This window comes from Catharus ustulatus, chromosome 2, assembly GCF_009819885.2.
Source record: "Catharus ustulatus isolate bCatUst1 chromosome 2, bCatUst1.pri.v2, whole genome shotgun sequence".
Taxonomy (NCBI): Eukaryota; Metazoa; Chordata; class Aves; order Passeriformes; family Turdidae; genus Catharus; species Catharus ustulatus.
In genome coordinates this window covers 32904043-32929534 of record NC_046222.1, presented here as the reverse complement: position 1 = coordinate 32929534, position 25492 = coordinate 32904043, and the positions used below count along the sequence as shown (strand labels likewise).

Below are 25492 nucleotides of genomic sequence, written 5' to 3'. Positions count from 1 at the left end.
GACCTGGAGAGCAGCAGCCTCGATGTGCATCATGTAAAATAAGTGTAGCTGTAGTATCATGATATGTATGACAAGTGAAATATCACATCACAGGCTGCTGGGACATCCTGTTTGGTTGCTGCAGGCCCGTGTCCTGTCAGCCTTCAAAGAGGCCACAGAGTACAAGTCTGGGTATCCTGTAGCTCTCCAGGGAGCCACTGGCTCTGTCCATGCCACACCAGCCACCTGCCTGCACCTCCTCTGGGTGCTGCTCCAGTGCCCCACAAAGGAGGTGCCACAGCAGGGCGATGGGAGAGATTTCAACTAGGAATAACAGAGCGGAATACAGAACAGGGCTGAATAGTAGGAAATAATTCCAGATAACAAAATCCATGCACAGCGGCAGGAATGCACTGGAGGCTCTGCACATGGACAATTTGCAACCAGCCCCGAGGCAAGAGCTGGGCTCCAGGTTCTTCCTGTGAACCCCTTGCTTTCCTAGCACCTTCCCACTTGCAAAGGTGCCCTGCAGCTTTCAGCAGAAGGAATTACCCAGAAAAAGTTGCTTTAGTAAATGAGAGTTGAAAAATGCCAGTGCTGCCTATTCCCATGCTAAATGCTGTGGGTGGATGTGGGATGAGAGGCTGTACTGGTCCCACATCAGGACTGAGTCTGAGTGGTCTCATCAAGTCTCCATATGACAAGTTCAACACTCCTCACCAGGACTGGACCTGATTATGGAAGAATAATTACAATTTGGAGATAACTGAGGTCAGAAGAGACCTTTGGAGTTCTCTGAACCAACTCCCACTCAAGGTGGGTCTAGCTTGAAGTTAGGGCCGAGTCTGGAGGTAAATCATGTTACTCCTGGTTTTGTCCAGGCAGGTTCTGAACATCTCCAAAGATAGAAATCACCCCATCTGGGTTTTTTGTTCTTCTGCCCCTCATTGTGAAGCCTTTTCCTTACATCTAATGAAAATTTTCCATCGCATCTCATGCCCCATGCTTCTCCCAGTAATTTGAGTCCATCCTTTCCACACCCTCCAGACAGGAGCACTCCTGGACCTGCCGTGTCCTTCATTCTCAGACAGTCACAGCTTGTAATTAGAGTCTCCCTGATTGGTATTTTATTTTTCCATCCCATCCTTAATCAGGCGGTCCAGCATCCCATCAAAAATGCTGTCAGTGCCCTCACATCCCAGAGATAAATCTTTATTTTCCTAAGATTGACCATGCAGCACAAAGCTACTGAAATATTTTCAACCAGAGGACTCCTGTAAAACAAACACGGAGGGAAATGTTTTGTGCATCGTGTCACTGCTGTGTTACTGTCCCATTCACAGGGGGCAGAGGTGGGGAGCAGGTCCTCCAGCTCACACCAGTGTACCTGCAGCTCCGAGCCATCCCACACCCTTCCTTCCCTGGTAGCAAACATCTCTGATGGCAGGGGCTGTTTATGAAGCTTATGCTTTTAAAATTATCTTTAAAATAAATAGGCTTTAGCCTGTGTTTGTGCCTCGCCTCCTTGAAACCGCCTCTCAGCCGGCCTGAGTGATGCAGGACGCTCCTGCTGGCTCTGCTGCCCTTGGGTGGATGTCGCATGCAGTGATTCCGCATGTGCTCTGAAGCCTAATTACACCTCCAGGAGCGGGGGGAAAAACATCCCGGGAGGGAAGGTCAGTTTGACAGCCTGAGATACACACTGGGTTGGATTGGTTTTTTTGCTTTTTCTTTTTTTTTGCATCACCTTCCCTCTATTCCTCAGCAAGGAAGAGGCTCTGTACCCCAGCAGGTTTCCCGTGCCCCACAGGTCTCAGCGCTGCCACTCACGCCTCCCCCAAAGCGCTGCTGCTAATGAACCCCCGTGAACTCAGCCACGGCTGCAGCCTGGTTAGCAGCCAGCAGTCTCCATCCCTTTGAAGGTGCCAGCAGCGGGGCTGGGGCCTGTCTGGTCCCAGCATCGTGTGGAAAGGTGCTGTGAGTGGGCAGGGGGCAGGGAGAACCACGGGGGATCTGGGAGGGCAGGAGTGGGGCTCAGGGAGCTCCTGTTTGCTCTGGGAACCGGGGACACTGGGGCTGTGTGGGGGCAGCCAGCCAGCACAAACATTACCTGCACAGACAGAGGGGGCTTTCTTGCTGCTTACAAATCGACTTCCCAGCCACATTTCCTTTGAACACAGGGAGGGGAGAGGTGTTCTTGTATGAATAATAAAACCAGCATCCTCCTGTCCATCAGACGAGATAAAAGGCCTCCAGGGACACAGAGGAAGGCAACATTATTATACAGGTCACCAGTAGGTTATTCTGCAATCCTCCTGTATGGGCTTCACTCGCTGATGCTGGTAGCACCAGCCGCAATAGGGGACTGTTCCTGCTGCGGGGCTGTGGGGAGGGGTGGGCAGGACAGGATCCACCCTGGTGCTGGGGTACACAGCTATCCAACAGCTGCATTGTTGCAGATGGCAAAAGCAGTAGCACCACTGAAGGACCTAAGCCACCCAAAACATGCTCTCAGCACGCCCCTGTCATCTCTATCCCCCTTTCCCAGGAGTGGCAGCCTGAAGGGGACATCAAGGTGACACAGTGACTGGGAAGAACACTGAGAGCTTTCCAGGTGTTGTGGTTTTTCTCACATGCTCCTGAAGTGTGAACTCCTCTCTGCCACACAAGATGTGCCAGGAGCCAGAGGGAGAATGTGTTCAATGGGGTGCAAAACTCATCTGCACTGTAGAGTGAAAACTGTGTGTCTGGGAAAAACTCATGGCATTCTGTGCATATGGTGGCACCCCCATTGGCGGCTGGTGGCCACAAGGGCAATCCTGCAGCAGCCATCCTGCACCCAGAGCCTCTCTGGTTCTGAACAAATTTGGGACACAAGCACCTGGTTGCCCTTCTGTGGGGTTTCCTGCTTGAATCACTGTCCTCAGCTTAATCTGTGTGAGAAATTTGCCTGATGTCATGGCTAGGTCACTCATCCTGCCTGCCAGCTTGGATAAAATCCTGTGATTTGTGTCAGATCAGATTTTGGAAGGTTTATTTCACACTGCTGGTGTGCAGTGCTGGTGGGCATGAAGTTGGTGTCAGGGGCAGAAGAAAGAGGACAGAGAGATTTCTTGGGAAATACACAGGTTCTCTCCTCTCCTCTCCTCTCCTCTCCTCTCCTCTCCTCTCCTCTCCTCTCCTCTCCTCTCCTCTCCTCTCCTCTCCTCTCCTCTCCTCTCCTCTCCTCTCCTCTCCTCTCCTCTCCTCTCCTCTCCTCTCCTCTCCTCTCCTTTCCTCTCCTCTCCTCTCCTCTCCTCTCCTCTCCTCTCCTCTCCTCTCCTCTCCTCTCCTCTCCTCTCCTCTCCTCTCCTCTCCTCTCCTCTCCTCTCCTCTCCTCTCCTCTCCTCTCCTCTCCTCTCCTCTCCTCTCCTCTCCTCTCCTCTCCTCTCCTCTCCTCTCCTCTCCTCTCCTCTCCTCTCCTCTCCTCTCCTCTCCTCTCCTCTCCTCTCCTCTCCTCTCCTCTCCTCTCCTCTCCTCTCCTCTCTTCTCCTCTCCTCTCCCAATTGAAAGAACACCCCTTTCAGCCCAAAGCTAACAGTCTCTGACTGTTTCAAGCTCCTCACTTAGGAGCTAAGATAATACTGGGTAGCCACTCCTACAGGCCCCACCAAGAGCCACCTTTCCATGTTGTCATTACTCGATTCCTTCTCACTATGTAATTTTTGTGGCATCCCTGGGGATGGATACCTGGCTTTACTGAAATTTAAATTATTATTTTCTTCACCTCTTTTCTTTTGTTTTCTGAAACAGCATATAGGCTGGATCTGTGTGTTCACTTTGCAGAGAACAGGAGAGCAGAGAGGAAGATGCTGTCTGAATGTCCCTCACTATAACCATAGTTAATAAAGCCTCTCTCTGGGCTATCAGTCAAAGCATTTGGAATATTAGGCACTTGGAGGCCTCAGATTCTCTCTGCCCTGATGCCACCAGCTCTTTCACAGCATTGCACCATCAGGACAGCCACAGGGGACGTGAGGGTCTTCATGTGGTGGGTGGTATCTGCCACCACCCATGGTGGTATCTCAGTTGCTCAAGAGCAGCCACCTGTTTGGTTTGGCTCTTGTGGTTCTTTACAAACCACCACACTCACCCAGCAGACGGAACAGGAAGGGTCCCAACCACTGCCTGAGCCCCCCCCGAACATCCTTGCTAAGCACACTCAGCCAGTGGACCCAGCAGCACTGCCTCACCTCTGCCAACCCAGCTCTCCATAAAACAACCAACTCCAGGTAGCATCCAGCTGGAAAGAGTTCCATTTTGTAAACTTTCACTTTGCCATGGCACTACTGAGGTGGAAAAAAATTGAGCAGCGGTTCTCAGCACCCAGGGAGGAGTCACATAGCAATAAGAGCATGATGGGCACTTTTTAACAATCAAGTCTCTAAAAGAAGTACTTGCCAAGTGTCAAAATATTTCTCAGTGATATTAAGGACCTTGGGCAGCCGTAATTTAACCGTGAAGGAACCTGATGCCGTCAAAGGACCGCACAGCTGGAAATTTGTGCTGCAAAGCAGCATTTTATGGCTGTTAAGCTGTTAGCCTCTCAAGTTGTAAAGCTGTTAAACAAACACAGCCCTTGGCTCACAACACGTGTCAGGGAGGCACAGTGTTTTGGCAGGAGCAGACTGATGGCAGCATGGGCTTCAAAAGAGCTGTGAAGAGGTAGAAATGAGCAGAGAAGGAAAATTCAGGTGGAGGATGAGATGCCTGTTGGCCATCACAGCTTCATGCTGGGAGAAGGTGGTCTTGGAAAGAGTGCTTAGGCTCATATGGAGTTACATCCTCCCTTGGTTTGGCATCAGAAAAGATTGGCATGCACATATGGATCCCATACATCTTACCACTGTCATAGCTGCTGGTCAGTAGACCCTTAAATCACTCTCTTGCAGGAAGGTGATATCCTAGGGAAGTCTAAATGTAGAAGATTTGGATGGTTTTGGTAGCTTTGAATGGGGAAATAGGTGTCCCAGGAGGATGAGCCACATGCTGCAAACTACATATCCTTTGCTGCATATAGTGACATGTTGGAGCAAACTGTGTTACTGCCAAGAGATGCCCCAAGAGCAGCCACAGCCTGGCAAACACAGGCTGAGCCTTGGTCCTGATAAAGGCATAGCAAATCCACAGGGAAGAAATAAAATGCTCTTGCTGAGCCCAGCACTCAAAAATTCAGAGAAAATGTCCTCAGAAATAAGGAGGTTCCTGTCTATTTCTTTACTTCCATTCTCTTCTAGCAATCATTGCTTATTCCTTTGGCTTGGAAGCTGATCTTAGGAGGCAGGAACAGCTGGTCCTGCTGCGGGGAAGTGTGGTGGGAGATGCCTCCAGCTGTGCTGCCTGCAGCCACCTGTCCAAGACAGGCAGTCCTTAGACTGCTGCCATGAGCTCTTTCTCTGGCTCAGAAGCTGTATTAGAAGAACACCAGTGACTTTATCACCAGGAGGGCACCACACAGAGATGGGCAGGGTGGTCTTCCCAGGCTTGTGGGACTCCTGCCCTGTCCAGTGGTCCCACCCTCCAATGATACTCCTCCACCTCCTGATGCTTTCCAAGTAATATTGTGCCTGCAAGACCCATTCTTTCACAACCAGCCTATGTTAAAGCTTACCCAAAACAACCAGACTGTGTGTGTTACACTGTTTTCTCTGCCAGATCTTGACTGTGTGGTACCTTTCATTGCTACCAGACAGACCAGAGAGAACTGAAGGAATTGTGGTTCTCACACTGAGGATAAAAAGAGAGATTGTGGGAGCATCATTTGTCTTGCTTGCAGCATTTCCCCCTGTTTTTTCCATGAAAACTGTGAATTCCAGAGTCTAGTTTCTGCACTTTGTGGGATTTGTAATGCAGTGTCTCAGCCATGAAGGGAGACTGCAAGACTGGACTCTAGATGGTTGGAAAGCAACAAGCTAAGCAGCAAGAGCTGGTGGTGGATGTCTGCATTCAGGTGCTGGTTCCTGTGGTTGCACAACTTCATCTTCTTGCAGTCGTCTCACTGCATGCCCATGTCTTAGCCCTGCCAGGTGGCCGCAAAGAAATGACTCAGTGTTAACAGGAAGAAGCTAACGGGACATTTACCACCTAGAACTAGGGGAAAAATGTTCATGAGTTTGTTTCCCAATGATTTGGGTGATCCATTTTCAGGAGATGGACTAATAAATTATTGCTGCTGCCTGGTGAAATTGGTTTCTTCCCCTCCCTGATGGACACAGCTCCAGTGTGTCTATTTTGTCACTCAAAAGCAGCCATTTTGATGAGAAGTGGGTGAGATTAAGCCAAAATCTGCTAGCCTTGCACGTCCTCTTGCTAAGCAATTTGCTGCTTCGCTGCCTTTGGAAGATTGCACTGAAGTTGCTTTCCTGGCACCAGGAGCCCTTTTGAGAATTAGTGCAAAACTAATTTGATTACAAATCTCAAAGACACCAACAAAAGCTATTTTTAAGCTTTTGAGAAGTATGGTCTGAATCAGACTGTTCAGGGAAAACATCACAGGAGTTTCTTACCATTATTTCAGTCATGAAATTCTCCAAAACTGTGGGATCCTGGTGCAGTTGGCTAGCTGAGATCTAACAGATTCCCATCATGAGGCATCCAGCACACTGCTTGCCTTGGTGCCTCTCTTGGATTGCTAAAGGTGTTTGTTCTTCCTTCTTAGAAATACTGTGTGTTTCTCATAACCCAACCTCTTATAATCATCAGAACTCCAAATCTGGTTATATATATAAATATAAAGAAGGTAAATCTTATTTAAAAAGCACCACTGTCTAGAGCCTGGGCAGAACGGTGGGGTTCACATCTCATCCCTTGACATCTTCAGGTACAAACTGAGGTCTGTGTCAGGTAGTGCAGGAGCACTGGTCATAATTCACATCATACTTATCCACATGCACCTCTCAAACCTTTGCTGCCTTCAAAGACAGCCTGAACAAAGCTGCTTTAGGGATGATGCTTAGATGTAATCCTTCCCTAGGCCATGGCAACTGAGGCCTCTGCAAGGGAGCATAGCTCTGCAAAAGAGAGGAGCTCAAGGTGGTCCCTCCACCCTGTTCATCCCTCACGTGGGTGCCACGATCCTCATGCAGGGCACACCCCAAAGAAACATGCTGCTCACGTCATGGCCTGGGGGTTACACCTGCACAATGCTCCCTGTAATTTCAGGTTTAGTCCTTAACACATTATCCTTGTGGCTATTCCCCCACCTTTGGACTCCCAGCTGTGTCTGGCGTGGGGAGGGCAGCAGGGCTGCAGCTCTCAGGGCCAGGGCTGATGGCTGACATTTGTTTTGCTGGTTTGCTTCAAACTCCACAGCCCCCTGAGTCCATTCCGCAGGTAGTTTGGCAGGGGCTGCCGTCAGCAGTGCTTGGAAGGATCAATGATAACCTTTTCCTTTGCTAAGGAGTTTCCTATGTGCCAGGGAGAAGAGAATGCTGAAAAACAAATGAAGCTGGGATTCTCCGTGGGTCTCCCTGGCATTATTCCTGATATTTAAAAGTACAAACCAGTTCTCCTTTGGTTTTATTACTCTTTCTGTTGTGGCATTTAAACAGAGATTGGCATGGTCAGTATCTGCAGACACATCCTGTGATGCTCTCAGGGGTTTTTCTGAAGGTTAGGACACCCAGGGTGCTGCAGCCAAAGTCCCTCAGCTCCTCCGAGCTGCTGGAAGGCATTTTGGCATAGTGGCACCTAGTAATGCCACTGGACAGATTATCCCATATCATGGAGAGAAGGGCATTTCCTCCCACATCATGGAGAGAAGTGTCGTGGGAGCATGTCTGTAGGGTAGGAACAAGATTCCTCTGAGCCTCAAGACTGGCACCTTTTGGGGTCATCTTATGCTATGATGCTATTTCAGTGTTTAATTCTCCTGGATTTTAGTATCAAACTGAAGAACTGAGCTGAGTCTGTGCACCTGTTGCAGAGGTGAGCACCTGAGCAGCATCCCAGAACACCCCATGTGGAGAAGTGTTCTGTTCCTCTGTGTCACCCTGTGCCTAGCAGTGGTTCTTCACTCTCACAGATTCAGCAGTGGGGTTCATGCTTGTTCTTGTCTTGGTTTCAGGCATGGAAGAAACGCTGGTTCGTCCTGCGCAGCGGTCGGATGAGCGGTGACCCCGATGTCCTGGAGTACTACAAAAATGACCACTCCAAGAAACCTCTGCGTGTCATCAACCTCAATTTCTGCGAGCAAGTGGACGCAGGCCTCACCTTCAACAAGAAGGAGCTGCAAGACAGCTACATCTTCGACATCAAGACAAGTGACAGGACCTTCTACCTGGTGGCTGAGACGGAGGACGACATGAACAAATGGGTTCGCAGCATCTGCCAGATCTGTGGCTTCAACCAGTCCGAGGAGAACACAGGTACCATGAGAGACAGGCCCATGGCTGAGAGTATCTTCTCTCCTGTCCTCCCAATGGGCCCAGGTCTTCTTTCAGATCAGACCTATAGGAGGGGGATGCAGCCTGTCACAGGGCTGGGGGAGCTGAAGTGGGAAATGGATGGACATGTGGGAAACTTTCATGAGACTTTCCTGCCTTTGACATCTAAAGAGCTGTCTTGGCTACTGTGAGAGCCATACCCTTCATAACTGTAGACCTTTCAATCTCTTAGAAGAAGTTGGTGGTGTTTGGGGACTTTTTTAGCTGCAGCCTTTGCCCCTACCCATCACCAAAATCCCTTTGAGAGTGGTGGAAGCCAGCAGTGAAAATCCTCCTCTCTCATAGGTTTCAATCCCTTGATAAAGTAGGGGGAGAAGCTTTACTGGAACCATTTTCCTTTCCACTGCAGTTGTCTCCACTGCTGGCAGGCTCTCATGTGGAGAATAGACATGCTTCCTGCACCTGCATCCCCATCTTTTCCTGGGACCCTCAGGGAAAGCATTGGGAGGGGGGAAGGAAAACTCCAGGGAGTTTATGTGCAGTGAGGGACCTATTGTCTGAGTTGTGCTCCACCATCCAAACTCAGTTGCACTTGGGCTAGCCTCTGCATTAAGCACTGGTGAGCTGCCTCTGCTTTCCCAGCTCCACAAGGGCACACATAAATCCCGAGTGAGATGGGGTAGGGAAGTGAGCCAGGAGTGCAGCTCTGCAACCACCTGCCCATCCCCTTATATGTGGTAGCACCTCTGGGTATCTTTACTTCATCTCATCCAGGTCCAGTCTCATCCAGGGGACTGCAGGCCTGTGTTGTGTCTGCATGAAACTCCCTATAATAACGTCCAGCTCGAATCTGTTTTGGTCCCTGGTAGAGCAGCTGCCATCCTCAGGAGCTGAAACCCTGCCAAGAGCTTGTCAGGCAGGACAGCAAACAAAGCATCGCAGCAGCACGGATGCGATCTTCACTGACTGACGCATGAAACAGGATGTCACCTTGGCAATGGGTGCACAAGTGGCAGAAAGGATCCTTGATAACGTTGCCAGCCAGGTCTTTCAGGGAAAGGTCAGGCTAAATAAATTACATACTGTTCCAATGGCAGCAGCGCAGCCCTCAAGGTTCAGCAAAATAGTTCAGGCCCCTTTTTTAAGAGCTGTTTCATTGCAGGATTTTCCATTTTACGTGCGTTCAGCTGAGGGAACTGTTTTTCTTCTCATTTAGTAAAATGAGCTTTCAGCCCAGCGGCAGCAGGATCGATACAGGACTTCAGTGAAATATAAATCTGGGCAGCAAAAGGAAAAACAATCTCCCGCTTGCAAGTACATCTGTCCCAAAGGGCACACAGGGATCATCAGGCTGCAGAGATCCAAGCACTATTCCCTGCAGGATCATGGAGTGACATCAGCAAAAGAGGAACAAAAATCCCTATTTGTAACAGAATCACAGCTCATTAATGCTGTAGGGAAAGTACCCACTTGAAACAGTACCCAGCTGCCAAAGTGTGATTTTCTGAGTAAGCCAAGAAAAAGCCTGCAATGGCGAATGCAGCAGATGTGTCCAGATGCTGCAGCAGAGAGGGAGCATGAATTATTCAGGGCTGGTGCTTCACCTTGGTCCTTGCCTAAGCGATGACCCCATGCTCAGCTTTCCTTCACCATCCCTACTAAGTAATGGCAAATAAATCATCATTTTCCCAAAGTAGGTAATGTTCATTTGAAGGACCCGTGGCCTGAGGCTGGGCGAAGAAGTTGAGGGGTTGTTGGAACATGATGGGTGTTGGGAGTCTTGTCCATCTTGGCATACATAAGCTCATCACACATCCTTGGTGAGGTGTCAGCTGGAGGGAGTAATGAAACAGTCATAGCAATGTTTGTAACTGTGCTGTGCTGTGCTCCCTCTTCATCACCTCCTTGAAGTCAAGGGTAGATGGATGGGAGAGGATCAAGAGTTTGTGCGATAATAAGACAGTTTGTGGGTAGAAATAGAGCTTGGGATGCTTGGCATTTTGTTCTTGGGCCTTCCTCTCCTCATCCTGTACCTTGCTGTGGCCTCTGCCTTGGAAAATGAGTCGGTAATTGGATGAACCAAAAAGGGGGAGGAAGAGGTAACCGTCATGAGCAGGAATAGCTCCATGCTAATTGTAGCAATTAATTAACTAAACCTCCTTCTCCCAGCAGACAGGCAGCATGGTGGAACAAGATCAGAAGCTGCCAGGGAAGCCACTGTGCACATTTTTCTGGTTGTACTTGTTCCTGGGTGTGTGACTGCTTTACACTGGCCCAAAAGCCTAGCTGGGTCTGGCCCCACAGCCAGGCTGCTCCCAGCTGGGCTGTATCCATCCTGGCTAGGGGAGCACTCCATCACTGGCAAATGCATTTGCTGCAGCTGCCATCAAATGCTGAATTACTGCCTCCTCAAAGGGACACCCCACGTCAGCTGAGCCCAGGTACCAGTCACTAGTTTGCTTATACCCCAATGGTGATGGAGGGACAAACTCATCAGCTTTTGGGGCAGTTCAGGCAAAAGCCTGTTGCACCAGCTCCCCACCAGTAATGGCAGGGAAAAGACAGGGTAAAAAGGCTTTTTGGCATGATTTAGTAAGCAAATGGGCAACCTGGAAGCAGCAATGCAAACCCTCTGTACCAGTGTGGGACTGTGCTTAGGTGCTGCCCATGCTCCCAAAAGGAGAAACAATTAAAAGGCAAACAGGTTTACATCCTTTGATGCTTTCCATTTGCAGCTCAATGCGAGAGTGTAAATTTTCTGTCACTTGGTTTTCACATTAGTCCTTCATGTCCTGTCTAGACAGGGGGACTCTCAGGATTAAGGAGGAGGCTGGACTTCAGGGCAGTTGAATGTCAGGCTGTGGCTCACTGCTGGTTTGCTGGATTCCAGCTGCATTATACATCTGGCTCAGCGGAAGGAAGCTCGTTTCAGCCTCGGGGGCCTGGATGTCAGTGAGGCAGAGGGTCCTGCCGGCTGTCCCAAGGAGCAGCTGCTCAGCAAACCACCCCAGTGGCTTTGTTCCCTGCCCCGACCAGAAAATAATTGCAGGGCAGCACGATTACTATCTGCCAGGAGAAGGGAAATTAAATTGATTCTAAAGTGTTTACCCAGACTGTGGCAAAGCTCTTTGTTTCTGTTAACACCTATTTACTTTGAGAGCTAATTACTATTTTTGAACAAGCAGAACCTCACAGGATCCCAGCTCCTCTGTGTGTCTGAGGAAGCCAACCATGCTCAAGGAAAGTGATTTTGTCTCAGTGCTGCCTTTACACTGCAGTTTGCAGCACTGCCACCTTCAGTGATGCAGATACAATGGGGGGAGACCAGCCGGGGACCCTGGGCCACAGGCTGCATGAGAAAGGCCAGCACGTGGGTATTTGAAACCATCTGCATTTTCCCTGCCCTAGTGGGCAGGCAGCCAGGGCTCAGCTGTGAACTGGATTTTCTCATATGCTTTGTTTGTTGAAGTTAAAAAAAAATACCAAATCCCACTAAACATATCTCATGTGCCATTAACCCTTTCTGAAGCTGATGTTTCAGCCAAAACCCCTCCTTGTCCCATCCCCAGTATGACAGAAATGCAGCTACAGCAACCTGTAGTTTAATTTCTCACAAACCGGTATGTGCCCATGCAGAGAGCATGTCCTTGCAAGGGCCCTGTGCAAGGATTAGTTATTTTGAAGGAGTCAACAACGTTATTAACTTTATGTCAATTTACTGTGCCACCCCCAGCACCTCCCTGGAGCTCCTCTTCTACTTCCTCCATGGAAAGGGGGCTCTTTCAGGGGTTTGGATTTCTAGGTGCTGACCAAACATGGGTGGAAGTTTAAAAGCATTTTCATGCACATCGTTAATGCTGCTGTACTAGATGTTTAACCTAGACATGAAACCAGGGAAGGGAATATTTGTGGGTAAGTAGATGTCCTTGCTCTGAGTTGAAAGCTCCCTCCACTTGGAGAGGGTGAGGAAGGCGTGGGAAAAGGATGGCACTGGGCTCCTGCCCTAATGGGTTGTGTCTGGCAGCAGTGGCCTCTCCCACCCAGTCTAGGCATGTTGTCTTTTTTTTTTTTTTTTTTCCATCTGGGACTTAATTCTTTTATTTATTTCTCTCCTTTCTGTCAGGGAGTTGGTCCAAGGCAGTTCTGGGTTCTGGCTAACTCCCCACTCAGTCTCCAAGGCTTGGCATTGGTGTTTTACATCATGACAGGCATCAATCCCCAGCAATCCCAGCAATGTGTCGCTGAACATAGGTCAGGGCTGAGCATTAAAGTTTAATGGAGATGTGTCTCTCCTTCCTCCTTCAACTCAGACATGCTCGTTCTAGCAGTTTAGTGGATCAGCCTCTGGATGCCAGTCACTTTCTGCTCACACTGATGAGATCTGCACCTCACATGTGTGGGTCTCTTTGGCTTGGTTCTGCCCCAGATGCTCCACCAGTTGCCCTGTTCCAGCCCATGAGAGCAAATTTATTGCTCTCCCTTGACTTGCTTTGGCTGGGGGTCCCATATGGGCTGCTGGCTGGTTGCTCCCCAGCCTGCTGCCTGCAAGTCTGCGTTAGGAGCCCATCTGGCTCCTCTTGCACCCTCCTTGCTTCTCTCCCAAAAATGTGTTTGTCCTAGCAGCAGGTCAGTGATATCTCCAGCCCCACTGATTCCTTGCAGCCAGGTTTTCCTGTATGTTTGCCCAACAAAGGGACTTCTAGATGGACCAGAGAATGAAAATAGCAGATACCCCTGAAGACTTGTTGGGAGGACAAAAACTCAGTGAAGAGGCTGTGGGCTGCAAGAGTAGAGCAAAGCCAGGTTTGAAGATTGTATACCACTGACCTCTTCCAAACACTCCCAAGTCACCAGTGTTCCCTGTCTCTGCATGAGGGAGTTGGGCACTAGGGAACATGTGCAAGGTGACAGTTCCTGGATTCTGCCGCCACTACCTCTCCCATAGACAGAAAGAACCACAGCAGAGGGGAAATACACAAGACCAGGTACTTCCTTGCTGTGGTGCCTAGCACATGCCTCCTTCCTTCCCTTCTTGTGCCCTGGAGGAGTTAGAAGCCCGGAGCTCAGCCAAGGAGTGTGCAGAGGTTGAGGAATGGGGGATGAGAAAGGGGGGCAAGGAGGGGTATGTGGGGGTGTCCTTGTGTCCCTGGCAGCACCCAGGCCCTGCTGTGTGTTGTTTTGGGATCTGCAGACAGCACTGCCACCTAAGGGCAATGGAGCAGGCAGCCCCTTGCGGAGCCTTGTGCCCTCAAGTGGGTCATGACTTCCTAGAATTACAGAATGCTTTGAGTTGGAGAGTACCTTAGAGATCATCCAGTTCCAGCCCCTCACTATGGACAGGCACACCTTTCACTAGACCAGGTTGCTCAATGCGTCATCCACCCTGGCCCTGAACACTTCCAGGGATGGGGCATTCACAACTTCTCTGGGCAACCTGTGCCACTGCTTCACCATCCTCACAGGAAAGAGTTTCTTCTTAATAAATAATTTAAACCTGCCCTCTGTCAGTTAAAATTTATTTTTCCTTGTACCAATTGACTTTTTAGCTTCTATTGACACAAGTCAGTTGGTCTTGACTCCATCTTGAAGCCCTTGTATGAGTTGTACTTGGATATCAGCTCACATGGAGGCCAGTCTGTCCCCTGGCAGGTGGTGCAACAAGCTATGAACCAGAGTATGTTTGAGTCGAGCTTGACCCATGGGATGGACAGGCCATATCTGGTTGGATTCTCTCCAGATATCTCACCTCCCCATGTTTGTTCACCTACCCAAAGACCTATTGTCCCCTGCCACGTTTGGAACTTGGAGGTAGCATGTGTTGGGACAGGAATGTGGAGCCTTGAGCCCCGTACTCTGACCTGCTGTCCCACCACACAGGCAGATGCAGCCTCCTCCTCAAGTGTTCCCATCTATACTTTCAGCACTCAATGTCAAGGAGCTCCTTCTTTTAAAACACCTGTGTCACATCTAGATCCACTGGTTGTATCTAGACAAACACCTCAAGGGCGTTTGGCTCAGACCCCTCTCCTGCTTTTCTTCCATGTTCTGAGTGTTCCTAAGAATGGAAACAGCTGTGGCTGCAGATTCACTCTGGTGGACAAATGCAGATGTCATATCTCAGCCCCAGGTTTGACCCAGCCTCATTGGAATGGGTGGGGGAGACCTGGTGGCCCAAACCCACTTGGCACCAGGCTCATGGTTAGATTTCAGGTGCATGCAAGCACCTTCTTGCCAAAGTCACAGTTCATTCCTTAGCCTTCCTGCCACTTTAAATTTGTTCCAAACTTCCCTGACCCTGGTTTTCCTGCTCCACAAACAGTAAGTTATTTTAAGATCTGACACTGTTCAGCTTTTATTTCTGTGTAAACAATACCAGAGATGGAGTGGTGTTGGCACAAAGGAGCAGCTTGAGAGCAGTTAACTGCCTGCTGTCTTTTTTCCCCATTTTTCCCTCTTTCCCTCTGGAGATAAGCTAGTTGAGGTACTGATGAGTCTGCTGAAGAGCAGAGCGCCACTAATGACCTGAAATTTGCTTCCTAGAAGACAGAAACAGGGAGAGGTCCTTGCTGATCTGTACCAGCTGGTCAGGGTGTCCTTGCTGTGATGCCCATGGCAGTTTGGAGAGGGAACTGATGCTGCTAAGAGTGAGACACATTTGGGTGGTTGTAGTTTGTCCACTTCTAAGGAGAAAATTTTTTAAAAGTATGTCTAGAATGAGGCTAATAATTTGCACCCTGAAAGTGGCCATTTCTTTCCCTTGGTTCTCCAAGGAACTAGGACTGATGAGCTCAGGTGTCTGCTTTCTCCTAAAACTCATCCCACCTGTCTGAGGATTGCTATCAAGGCCTTTGCTATCAAGCTGGATCTTCAATGATTTCATTTTCATGATTTAATTTACACCAGACAACAATCTGCTATTCTTCCATACCTTATTCCTCTTGCTGTACTCTGCTCTTCATCATGCTAGGCTCCCAGAAACATTGCAGGACCAGAGTCAGCACTGCACTGCTGTGGTGGTTACTGTCCTTGATACCAAGAGGAAGTTTCCTGCCCATATAGGTGCCAAGAAAAGGGCTGAGGCAAGGACGCAGAGGGTTTTAGCAAGGGGAAAGGTCTTAAGGGATCTACATGATTAGAAAACCAAGTCTCTGGCTTCAGGGCATCTGATGTAATCAAATCTCTGACATTTGCAATACTTGGACCAAGACTTTCTTCACAGTTTAGGTTTTGGAAATTTAGGAATTTTTAGGATTTTCTTATTTAGATGTTTTTGTTGTGACTGTGGACATTTTGAAGAGATAGAACTGAAAAAATCCAGAAGATATGTGAGCCTCCTGTTTGCAAACCCATAACACTGCCATCCCAAAGAGCCCATTGGAAGATAAGTGTTTGTTGAGTCTCCTTTGACCATACCAACACTGATGGGAACTGGCAGAGGATGCAGCTGTTCATGGGAGTACAAGGTTTATAGACAAAAAATGCTCTTATCTCACTGCAAATAATAAAACCATCAACCGGCAAAAAAAAAATTATGCTCAGCTTTCTAAAAGGACCAACAGCCAAATACTCCAGCTCTTCTTGACTGTTTCCCAGCTGGCGCCCAGCTCAAGGGTATCCAACTGGCCTCTTCTGAAGATAAATACAGAGCTGGAGGACTGGGGCCTTGGGGGAAAATCCTGCCCTTTCCTGGCCAAAGTCCCACTGGGTTAGATGAGCTGAGGCTGAGATTTGAGCTGGGAGAGAAGGAAGAAATGTGAAGTTCAAGAAGTTTGAGGTTGTTTTAGAGCTAAAAGCATTACCCAGCCTTTCCAACACAGGTTTCCCAGCAGAGATTGACAAGCTGAGTTCACATCTCAACCCTGGTCGGGGCTGTCTCCTGGCCTGGCACCCAGAATCAGAAACCCATTTAACATAATTCTTTGTTTTGTAATTGGCTTTTATGGCTATGAGCCCTGTCAGATGAGCTCTGTTAGTTTAATGGGCACAGAGGAATTTTTAGGGTGACTTACTGACCGTGGAAAAATGAGCAGGGCAGACGGTATCAGCAGTGCATCAAAAAACAAAACCATGCAAAGCCCTTGGAAACAAAAACAGCTGATGGACTTGGAGTGAAGTGACAGTGTCTGAGCAGAACCGAGGGAGAGAGGGAGGGAGAGAGGCATTTTTGGGTGTCGGCCAACTGAGAGGAAACTCACAGTCAAATTCGCCTGCATTTATATTTCCCAGAGGGATCTTGGGGCTGTTGTATCCCATGTGCCCCAGTCATGCGCCATGGGATTCATGGAGCTGCCCCGAATCTGTGTCTGCAGAGTTTCTCAGGCATCAGGGCGGGACACAGATCCCCAGGTGATGCCCAGTACGTAGGAACCAGGGAAATGCAATGGACAGAGAACCCCAAAATGCAAGTGCAAGCAGGTTGGACGAGGGAAAAAGATTGCCTTTGCAAAGGGTAATTTTCTGGCAGTTTTTCACAATGCAACACCTTTTTCCCCCCCAAGTAAATGTATTTCCCCATTTCTTCCCTCCATACATTTCCCATTGTTCCCTCCAATGCTTTGAGAGGGATGTGGTTTTATATGCCCTATGCACTGCTTTGTAAAACCTGATAAAAGCCAGGGCAGATTTACATTCTCATTTCCCGGACCCCAATGCCTGTTTGCTTGCTGGTTTGTATTGCTTTCTATTTCCAATTAAAACCTAGCCTGAGCAAAGGGAAAGCTTTCTAAAGCCTTTAAAACCTCCAAGTGAAGGCACATGGAGCAGGAAGGAGACATGAAGCTGTCTATTCCTGTGAACTTTCCATGACACCAGTCAGGGTTTGTTTCCAGGCTGATTCTTATTTATGAATGCAGTAGCATTTATTACTGATTTTATCTGTAAAGATAGCATTTCTTCCCTAGATGGTTTCTATGCCTCAGTTATAATTACTGCCTGCTCCTCAACATACTTTAGATTTATTTACTGTGGTACAATACCAGAGCTGTAATATTGCCAATTACTTAGGGCTGTGGGGCTTACACCTGATCCAGGGCTGCCCTCCTTCCACACCCCAGCTCCCTCCAGGAAGGCTGAGAATATCTCTAAGGGTCAATCACAGTGTAGAAGTAGCCACAAAAGATGTCTTCTGCTAAACCAGGTGCTGCACAAGCACTGAGCAGAAAGGCAACCTCTGCTTGAAGGAGTTCATCACTAAGGCACAGTACAGATGTGCATCTTTTCTCCTGCCTGTAGCTGTTTGCTGCCAGAGGCACGTCAGTGATGGTGCCTGTTCCCTCCAAGCTCGAAATGGTCTTTAAAGAGACACTTTGCCACAACTCCTGAAAAACCTGTTTAAAAATGAGACTGTCCAGGAAAATTGGGTGTTAAGTATCTCTTCTGTTCTCCATTTGTCCACAGTCAGCTGCTTCCTGTGGGATCCAGACAGAGAAGGGAGTTACGTTTTCCACCAGTTATCCAAGGACCATCTTTGCCATTTTTCTGTGCTTACAATCACTTTAAACCACAGAGGATGAAGCAGATACTTAAAGCTGTGTGGAAAAATAAAATGTCCAACCCCCCAAAAAAGCCAAAAATCCCCACCAACCCAAGTCTTTGTCTTGGAGATACTCAAAACCTGTCTGGACGCAGTCCTGACCTGCTGTAGCTGACCCTGCATCCATCTGGATCAAAAACCTTCTCCTCATCTCAGCACTTACTGGGGATGTAGCTTCCTTTCATACTTACTGGGTTGTTGTCCCATGCTGAGAAATGTGACTTGTTTGCACCTTTGATTGATTGCCACCCTTTATATCTGTTTATTAAAATGGAAAATAACATTTCACCTCAAAAATTTCGTCATGTGCTCTCTCAGTTCCACATGACCTAATCCCGTCCCGGCCAGCACAGCTGCTTGTGCCAAGTTTTGATATGATTACCTTCCATCGTTTCACTGCCAAGCTGTCCCTGTGCTTTTGAAAGTAAGCTGGAGTGGAGTGACTCACTGCAATTGCTATTTTATTTTTTTTTTCCATAACTGACAATGAATCCTCTTTTTGAAGTGTCGGGCAGGTGTCTGGGCGCTCGCAAATCCTTCATCACCTGTAAAAGTGTAGTGAGCGGCTGTTGTGCTGCCTGTGGCTCCATCCTCACCTTCATCACCTGCCCTGCCAAGAACCACCTTGTTTGACATTTCTGTACGTGCAAACCCTCCCCTCAAGCCTGTGCACAGCCTAAGCCTTGATATAAAGCCTTTATGATGATAATTATTTTTGCTGGCTTGCCATGATGGTTCATATTGCTCTCCAGTGAGTCATGATGAAGTCTTTCAAATACCCACTTGAAATCCATAAATTCTGTGATGAATCCTTCTGCTACTTGATGGTTGCTATGATGATTAGTGTTGGGGTCAAAACCTGGTCAACACATGGTCTTCCAACTGAAAACAAAAAGGGAGCTTATGAAAAAAAGGGAGAGTGACTTTTTACATGGGCAGATAGGATAGAACAAGGGGAGCAGTTTTAAACTAAAAGAGGAGAGAGTTAGATTAGATGTTATGAGGAAATTCTTTACTTGAGGGTGGTGAGGCACCAGCACACATTCCCTGGAGCAGCTGTGGATGCCCAGATGGGGCAGTGTTCAAGGGCAGGTTGGATGAGGCTCTGAGCAGCCTGGTCTAGTGGAAGGTGTCCCTGCAGGTGCCCATGGAATTAGGTGGTGTTTAAGATCTCTTCCAACCCAAGGCACTCTGTGATCCTATGAAAATGCTTTCATCTCTTGAGATTTGTCTGAAAAAAAACTCCTGATAGAGCAGAAGACTGTTTTTCCTAGAAAGCACTGTGGTATCTCCTAAGTCTTTTCTTTTTTACCTTTTTTTCTAAGTATCTCAATCCCATTTTATTGACTTCTGTGGCTTTTCCTCATCCCTGTAATTCTAAGAAAACGGGATGGATTTGTGATTTTCATTTGAAGTTCGTTCATGCTTTTACAGCTTTATTATGGTTTCTAAATACCGTTATATCTCCTCTTTGGCATCAACATAACTCCTTCTGAGCATCTGAGATCCTGTTGGTTTTTCTGTTATGCTCCAAGCACTCACTTCCACCATTTCCTCTACCTCTAAGAAGAACTCAAGAGTACAGACTCGGAAATGCTTTGAGTTTCTTTGGCACAATGTTGGAAGGACCACCCTGTCCTCTGCCCACCAGTAACTTTTTTATGGAGATAAATTCATGTTGTCCAAGTCCTGGGCGAACAGAGCTTTGTGTACTAAAAAACCCACTCATATCTCAGTGATGAAAGCACATGCTACTGGTCTGTTGTCTCATGATGCCATCTGAAGGGAAGGCCAACCCTGTGTTCACAGAGCTGTATGACACAGTGGCTTGTTTTACAGCTAAAGTGGCTCAAAAAATTAGCACTGCCATGACTGCAAGAATGCCCTCAGTTGTATTAGATAAGTTAAAATATTTGCTGTAATTAGACTTATGAGTGGTGAGGTGACACACAGATGGGTTTCCCTGCAGATGCATTGCTGCATGAGTGATCCCTGTGAAGTTCTCGACTGTCTCCAGAGCAATTGGAGTTGGGAGGTTGGAGCAGACTGGCTTCTAGTCTGGTCTGGTCCCAGTAGTCCCTGCATTCCCGTGGTTGCAGCCAAAAACCATTACATCCTGGCTTATTCTTCCCATCATCTCTGGAGAGAAATGGGTCTGATGTACTGTGTATTTGTCACCATTCCACTTTTCATCCCATAGAGGAAGGATAAAGATGGATCTCACCCAGATCTGTCTCAGCAGCCAAATACACTAAATTCAGACATGTGTCACGCCAGTAATTAAAATCAAAAATTAAATAAATCCCATTCCTGTGAGGAAGAAGGAGTGCTCAGAAGTTGCCTGGAGTTGTATGGAGTCAGAGCAATCTGGGGAAATGTCCTTGCAGCAAATGAAGCAGGTGACAAGCCCCAAACAAACTCCTATTCAAAGGCAGTGAAAATTCAGCATCTTCGTTTTCACTCCCTCTGGTATTCGTTTCCTTACTCTTTCAGTGTCGATTTTGATTCACACCTTTTCATTCTGAATTTGAATGAATTTCAGGAAAAAACAAGAATTGCACTTTCACATCTAAAAAGCACATGATTATGATTTTCAGCCAAAGAGGAGCAGTCTGCCCCCAAAAAGCGATCCACTCTGATGAGAATGAATTGAAATACCTTGACCTTCTCCTCTTTTACTTAAAATTCACTTTTATCCTCTGAAGGTTTCTTGCAATTTCTGGCTTCAAATGATCCCTTGGCAAGCTCCTATTTTGATTAAATGGCATTTTCCAGCTGGAGAATGTCAGAAGATTTTCAGCTGGCCCTAAGCCAAGCGTGAAGCACCGGGCAAGGCACTGGGCAAGAAGATGTGGATTTTGCTCTGGGTGCTGGTTCCAGCTGTGGTGGGTGCAAGGATGGGTGAGTTGCAAGGGGAGTGATGTCATCTGGTGCTTCTGGCTTTTAAGAGCTGGTTTGAACATGGAAGAGGAGGGTGAGGAAAAGCCCACGGGATGGTTCCCAACCAATGAACAGGAATCAGAGCAGGGATGGTTTGCTCTGGTCTTTGGATGCCAGTGGACGTTTTTGTACTTGAGTCAGGCAATGAATGCCAAAATCCAGAAGTGTAACCATGAAGGAGATTGTGATAAATCTGTCTTAGCTGAGTCTCCTGAGGACCAAGCTCTACATTACGCTCCATTGCTCCACTAAATGCAGCTCTACTGTGCTGTGCATTAAAAATAACCACAAAACCTGCCCGTGCTTTAGTGCACAGGGTTCAAACAGCAACATCCATGCTGGGAGTTTGCTCTGCTTCTCTGCAGAAGTACTCTGTGGGGAGAGACTTGCTTGTGCATGACCAGATGTGACAGGGAGATGGAGGGTGTCCAGGTGGAAACACTCATGGACAGGGAAAAGAAAAAGAACATAAGATGGAGCGGAACTGATGGTGACCAAAGTCTACCAGGATGTTAAGCTCAGTAGGATTGAGGACTCCAGCCAACTCTGCATCTCCTGTAGCCACCCTCGGTTCTTTCTTGGGGTGGTCCCTTGGGAGCACAAGCCACGGCAGATGGGGAATGTGGGGACAGGGACACTATTGGAACTGACCCTAACACAAAATTCCTTGTGGAAGGAGTTGCCAGCCCTGTGTTTTTGAGTGCAAATACCACTCCAAAGTATTGCACTGCTTTCAACCCACACCATTTCTTGCCTTTGGCACAAGCCACACTCTCCACTCCCTGCCAAACCAGTACAGATGTTTTAACACCCACCAGAACCCAGATAATTACAAACAGAATCGAAAGACTGGTCAGAGTTGTTTTCTTTTAATTGCCTGAACTCTCAGCCGTTCTCAAGTGAGATACTTCCTGCTTTCTGACGTCCCGTTCAAAGACATTTTTGTGGGACACATTGCTAATACTCATTTTATGATTAGGAGAAAGTCTAGAAGCCCCAACCAGGAACAGGATCACACCATGCCTGCTGATGCAATGGTTACCACAGAGTGAAACAAGTGCAGGGAAGATGAGTACAGCAGCTGGGAAAACACTTTCATGGGAAATTAGAGCTAATTTCTAACCAGCAGCTTTTCAGCCATGGCATTGCAAAGCTCAGATCGTTTTCAAATGGGTTTGGAGGGTGTTTTCAATGGGACAGAACCATGTGATCAGCTGGTGGGCACAGGTCAGGGAATGCTGCAGGTCCTTCACAACCTAGATCCTCATGGGAGACAGTGCTTTCCATGGAGAGATCGTGAGCAGCTGAGATAAAGCAGCATTTCCTGTTGTAACAGAGGGAAGTCAGTAACAAACACTTTCTTCCTGGTCTGTGCTCGTACAACCCTAAGATACAGGAGTGTGGCCCACAAAGGGAAGCTTGGTTCTCTCAGACCAGTTGCAAACAGCCAGGTTTGAGTTTAACAGACAGGAACTGATTCAGCATCAATGAAACCAGCTGTCACATGCATCTGCCCTGAGACCACTTAGAAAGCATCTCTGGGGAGGGCGACCAAGAAAACCTTCTCAGGCTTCACTCTACATAAGCCACGTCATGTCTTCTCATCTCTTTTCCATCAGGATTTTGTCCTTGCACTCGTCATCACTGACTGTTTGGGAGGGAGCTGACCAGCACAAGTCCACCAACCCTGGTGGGAGTAGGCTATCTCCATGGCTCTCCCCTCAATACCTGATGCAAAATTCCTTGTCCGCCATGCCCAGACTTGAAAATTTCCATCCGACATTATTCCAGTTCATTTCTGGTTGCTGTGGAGACCAATTTAAATGAAACTCTAGTATTTTGAAATAGAATATGAGTCTAAGTCATTTGCCATGCAAGGTCCCATGTTAATAGCATTAGCATATTATTTGATTATAGTGATGTGTAGAGAATAAATTCCAAGTCCTTTTGCCATCACTGCATCTTAAAAGAAGAGGAAGAGAAAAACCTCTGGGTTTTAACTGATACTGAAGACCTTTACTGCATGTGAACTCCTCATTTCTGAATGCATAAAGCTTTGGGGGTCACAGGCATTTTTAACCTCATGGCAATGCAGACAGCTTGCTGGAAAGGACCTTTCCTTTCTCTGCTTCCACTGAGCACTGTTAATAGACTGTTAATAATGGGCAGGACTCGGGTTTTTAATGATGGGCAGAAAAATCCAGCATGGTTTTTTGAGCTGTTTACATTTTTCCTGGAGTGCTGGTGTTGTAGAACCCATCAAGAGAGCGGCTGGGCAAGGTACAATCCTCCCATTGCTTATACTGGCTTTTGCTTCTTGTGTTTTGCTCTCTATCATCTTAAGAATGGCATTGCCTTCAGGATTTCTTCAGATGATCCATGTACGTGGACAGGGTATGCCCATGCCCTTAAATGAAAAAAAAAAACCAAGAGGAAAACAAACAAGAAACAAAAAAACACATGAAAAAAACATTGCAGATAGGCTTGTTTTGAGAGAAAATGCTGCAGAGATGAAACAGGGAAGCTTTCTTTCAGCAAGAAAAAAACAAAACAAGTCAGTCTCCACCCCTACGAGCATGTTTTCTGGAGCTGGACTGACTCTTGCTTGCATTGATTTCTGGGCTGCTTTGTGGCTATTTCAGGGACACAATATTGTGATCGTGAGGGTTAATGACTTTTTCTGTCTCCTCTCTGGATTTTTGCAGGGCTGAGCATGATGGGCTCTCTTGAAGCTGGGGGAGAAATGTGGAGCTCTACTGCAGCCACCTGTCCCCATCTTCAGCCCTTATTCCTGCACCAGAGCTCCCACCTCCCTTTCCTTTTAACTCATCAGATAAAATACCACCCACAGAGCAAAAAATAACATTACAGTAATTTCACGATTATAAGCCGCACCACTTTGACTAAAATTTTGGTCTGAACCCAAAGTGTGGTTTATAATCAGGTGCGGCTTATATATGGACAAAGAACAAAAAGTTGCTGTTTTAGTTTGGAGGACAGGTATCTGCTGAGAAAGGCAGGAACTTCTCTTTGAAATGGAGAATGTAAACCCCCTCCCTCCAAATTATTATAATTTTGAAATCAAGGGGCTTTCAGGCAAAAATATGGAAATTAGGAATAACAGTTCTTTTCTAGGGAAATCAAAATAGAAATACAGTACTACAAAGAAACAAACTCCAAACCCTGACAAAGAGTACAACCTGACACCCCTCAGGCAGGGTGTTGGTAGCAGCCCCATTAAATGGTGGCTGCATCCTCCTGCAGTGACAGATGTGGCTCAGTTGGAGCAGTGCTCCTGGAAAAGGTGCAGTTTCCCTCTGGAGGTCCAGTGGTGATGTGGAGAAATCCAGTTTTCCACTGGAGTCCAGTGGAGAAAGGGGCTACCTTAGTGTCCCAAAACCTCTGTTTTTATTTTGGTAAGAAATGCTGGGCTCTTCCCCCTGGCTGGAGCAACTTCCAATGGGATGCAGTAATTTTATCAGTCACACAGTGGGACTCAATGGCCATTAGCAGAAAATGACTCGCTGGAGGAAGGATGGGGTGTGAAAAGATAAAGAACAATGCCCTGCCTGGTTTCAATGGATGGCCCATTAGCAGATTATCTGCCATTGAGATAAGGATCACTGTCCCCACCCTCAACAGATGGTGATAGAATAGATACCTTTTATCACACTCTGTATTGTAACGTGCGGTTTATAATCAGGTGCGGCTTATGTATGGACAAAGAACCAAAAAGTTACTGAAACCCAGAAGTGCGGCTTATACTCAGTGCGGCTTATAATCGTGAAATTACTGTAATCTTATATAGAGCAGTGAAAAAAAGAGTGAAACTCCTGCAGTTAGGTCCCATGCCTGAGTTCAAATGTACCCATGAAGAAGGGCACTCTGAAGGGAGAAATTTGGGGGTGCTTTTTTTTCCCAAGCGTTGCCTTGCTGAGCAATGATAAAGCAGACCCATAACAATGCTGCTGTTTTATTGACTCCCCGACAAACTGGGAGTTATAATGTTTCTTCCCCCAAGGTAAGGTGAGATCGAAATAAATTACTTCTGTAAAGAGCCGGGAATGGCAGTTCTTCTGTAATACAAAGTGCAAATATTTGGGCCTCTTGTGCGCTGCCTTGAATAGAAATGGTCCTAAATCATGCATAAGTAAAATGGGTTCACATTTTCTCCTAGTGAAAGTTTTTCTCTGCTCTCCTTAAAGACCTCCACTCCCACTGTCTATAAAAAGGGCTATAAAATTCAAAGTGAGCTGTTAAGAAGCCCTGTCAGGGATTAGACCAGGATTCATTCTTTCTCCTCCATCCCTGCTAAGTAAGGTGTGCAATCATGTTTGCTCAGGCAGGGAGAGGTGCCCACATACTGCTTGCAGTGAACAATAAGAGGACAAAGAAAAATTTTTTCAGGACCTGAAAGTAAGTTTTTTCTGGGCTAAGGGAAGTCAGTGATGCATCAGCTTCTGGACTTCCTGATGATGTGTTGGACCACAGCACTTGGGTGAAACTATTCTAGTGTAATTTCCAAGGGAAAACTGGGTTAGGAGGTGCCAAAATCATTACTCATCATCATCATAATCGTAAATAGTAATAACCACTTATAATAACCAGTAATAATATC

General features: G+C 47.3%; 1 protein-coding gene across 3 annotated transcripts in view; it reads left to right on the top strand.

Moving 5' to 3' along the window:
- The window catches only part of GAB2 (GRB2 associated binding protein 2), a 91913-nt gene that overhangs the window by 44527 nt on the left and 21894 nt on the right, over positions 1-25492 (top strand). For all 3 annotated transcript variants that reach the window (XM_033086385.1, XM_033086395.1, XM_033086389.2), the window contains one exon: positions 8084-8384. In XM_033086385.1, the coding sequence (XP_032942276.1) occupies positions 8084-8384 (301 nt within the window). Of the gene's footprint in view, positions 1-8083; positions 8385-25492 lie in introns of those variants that run through there.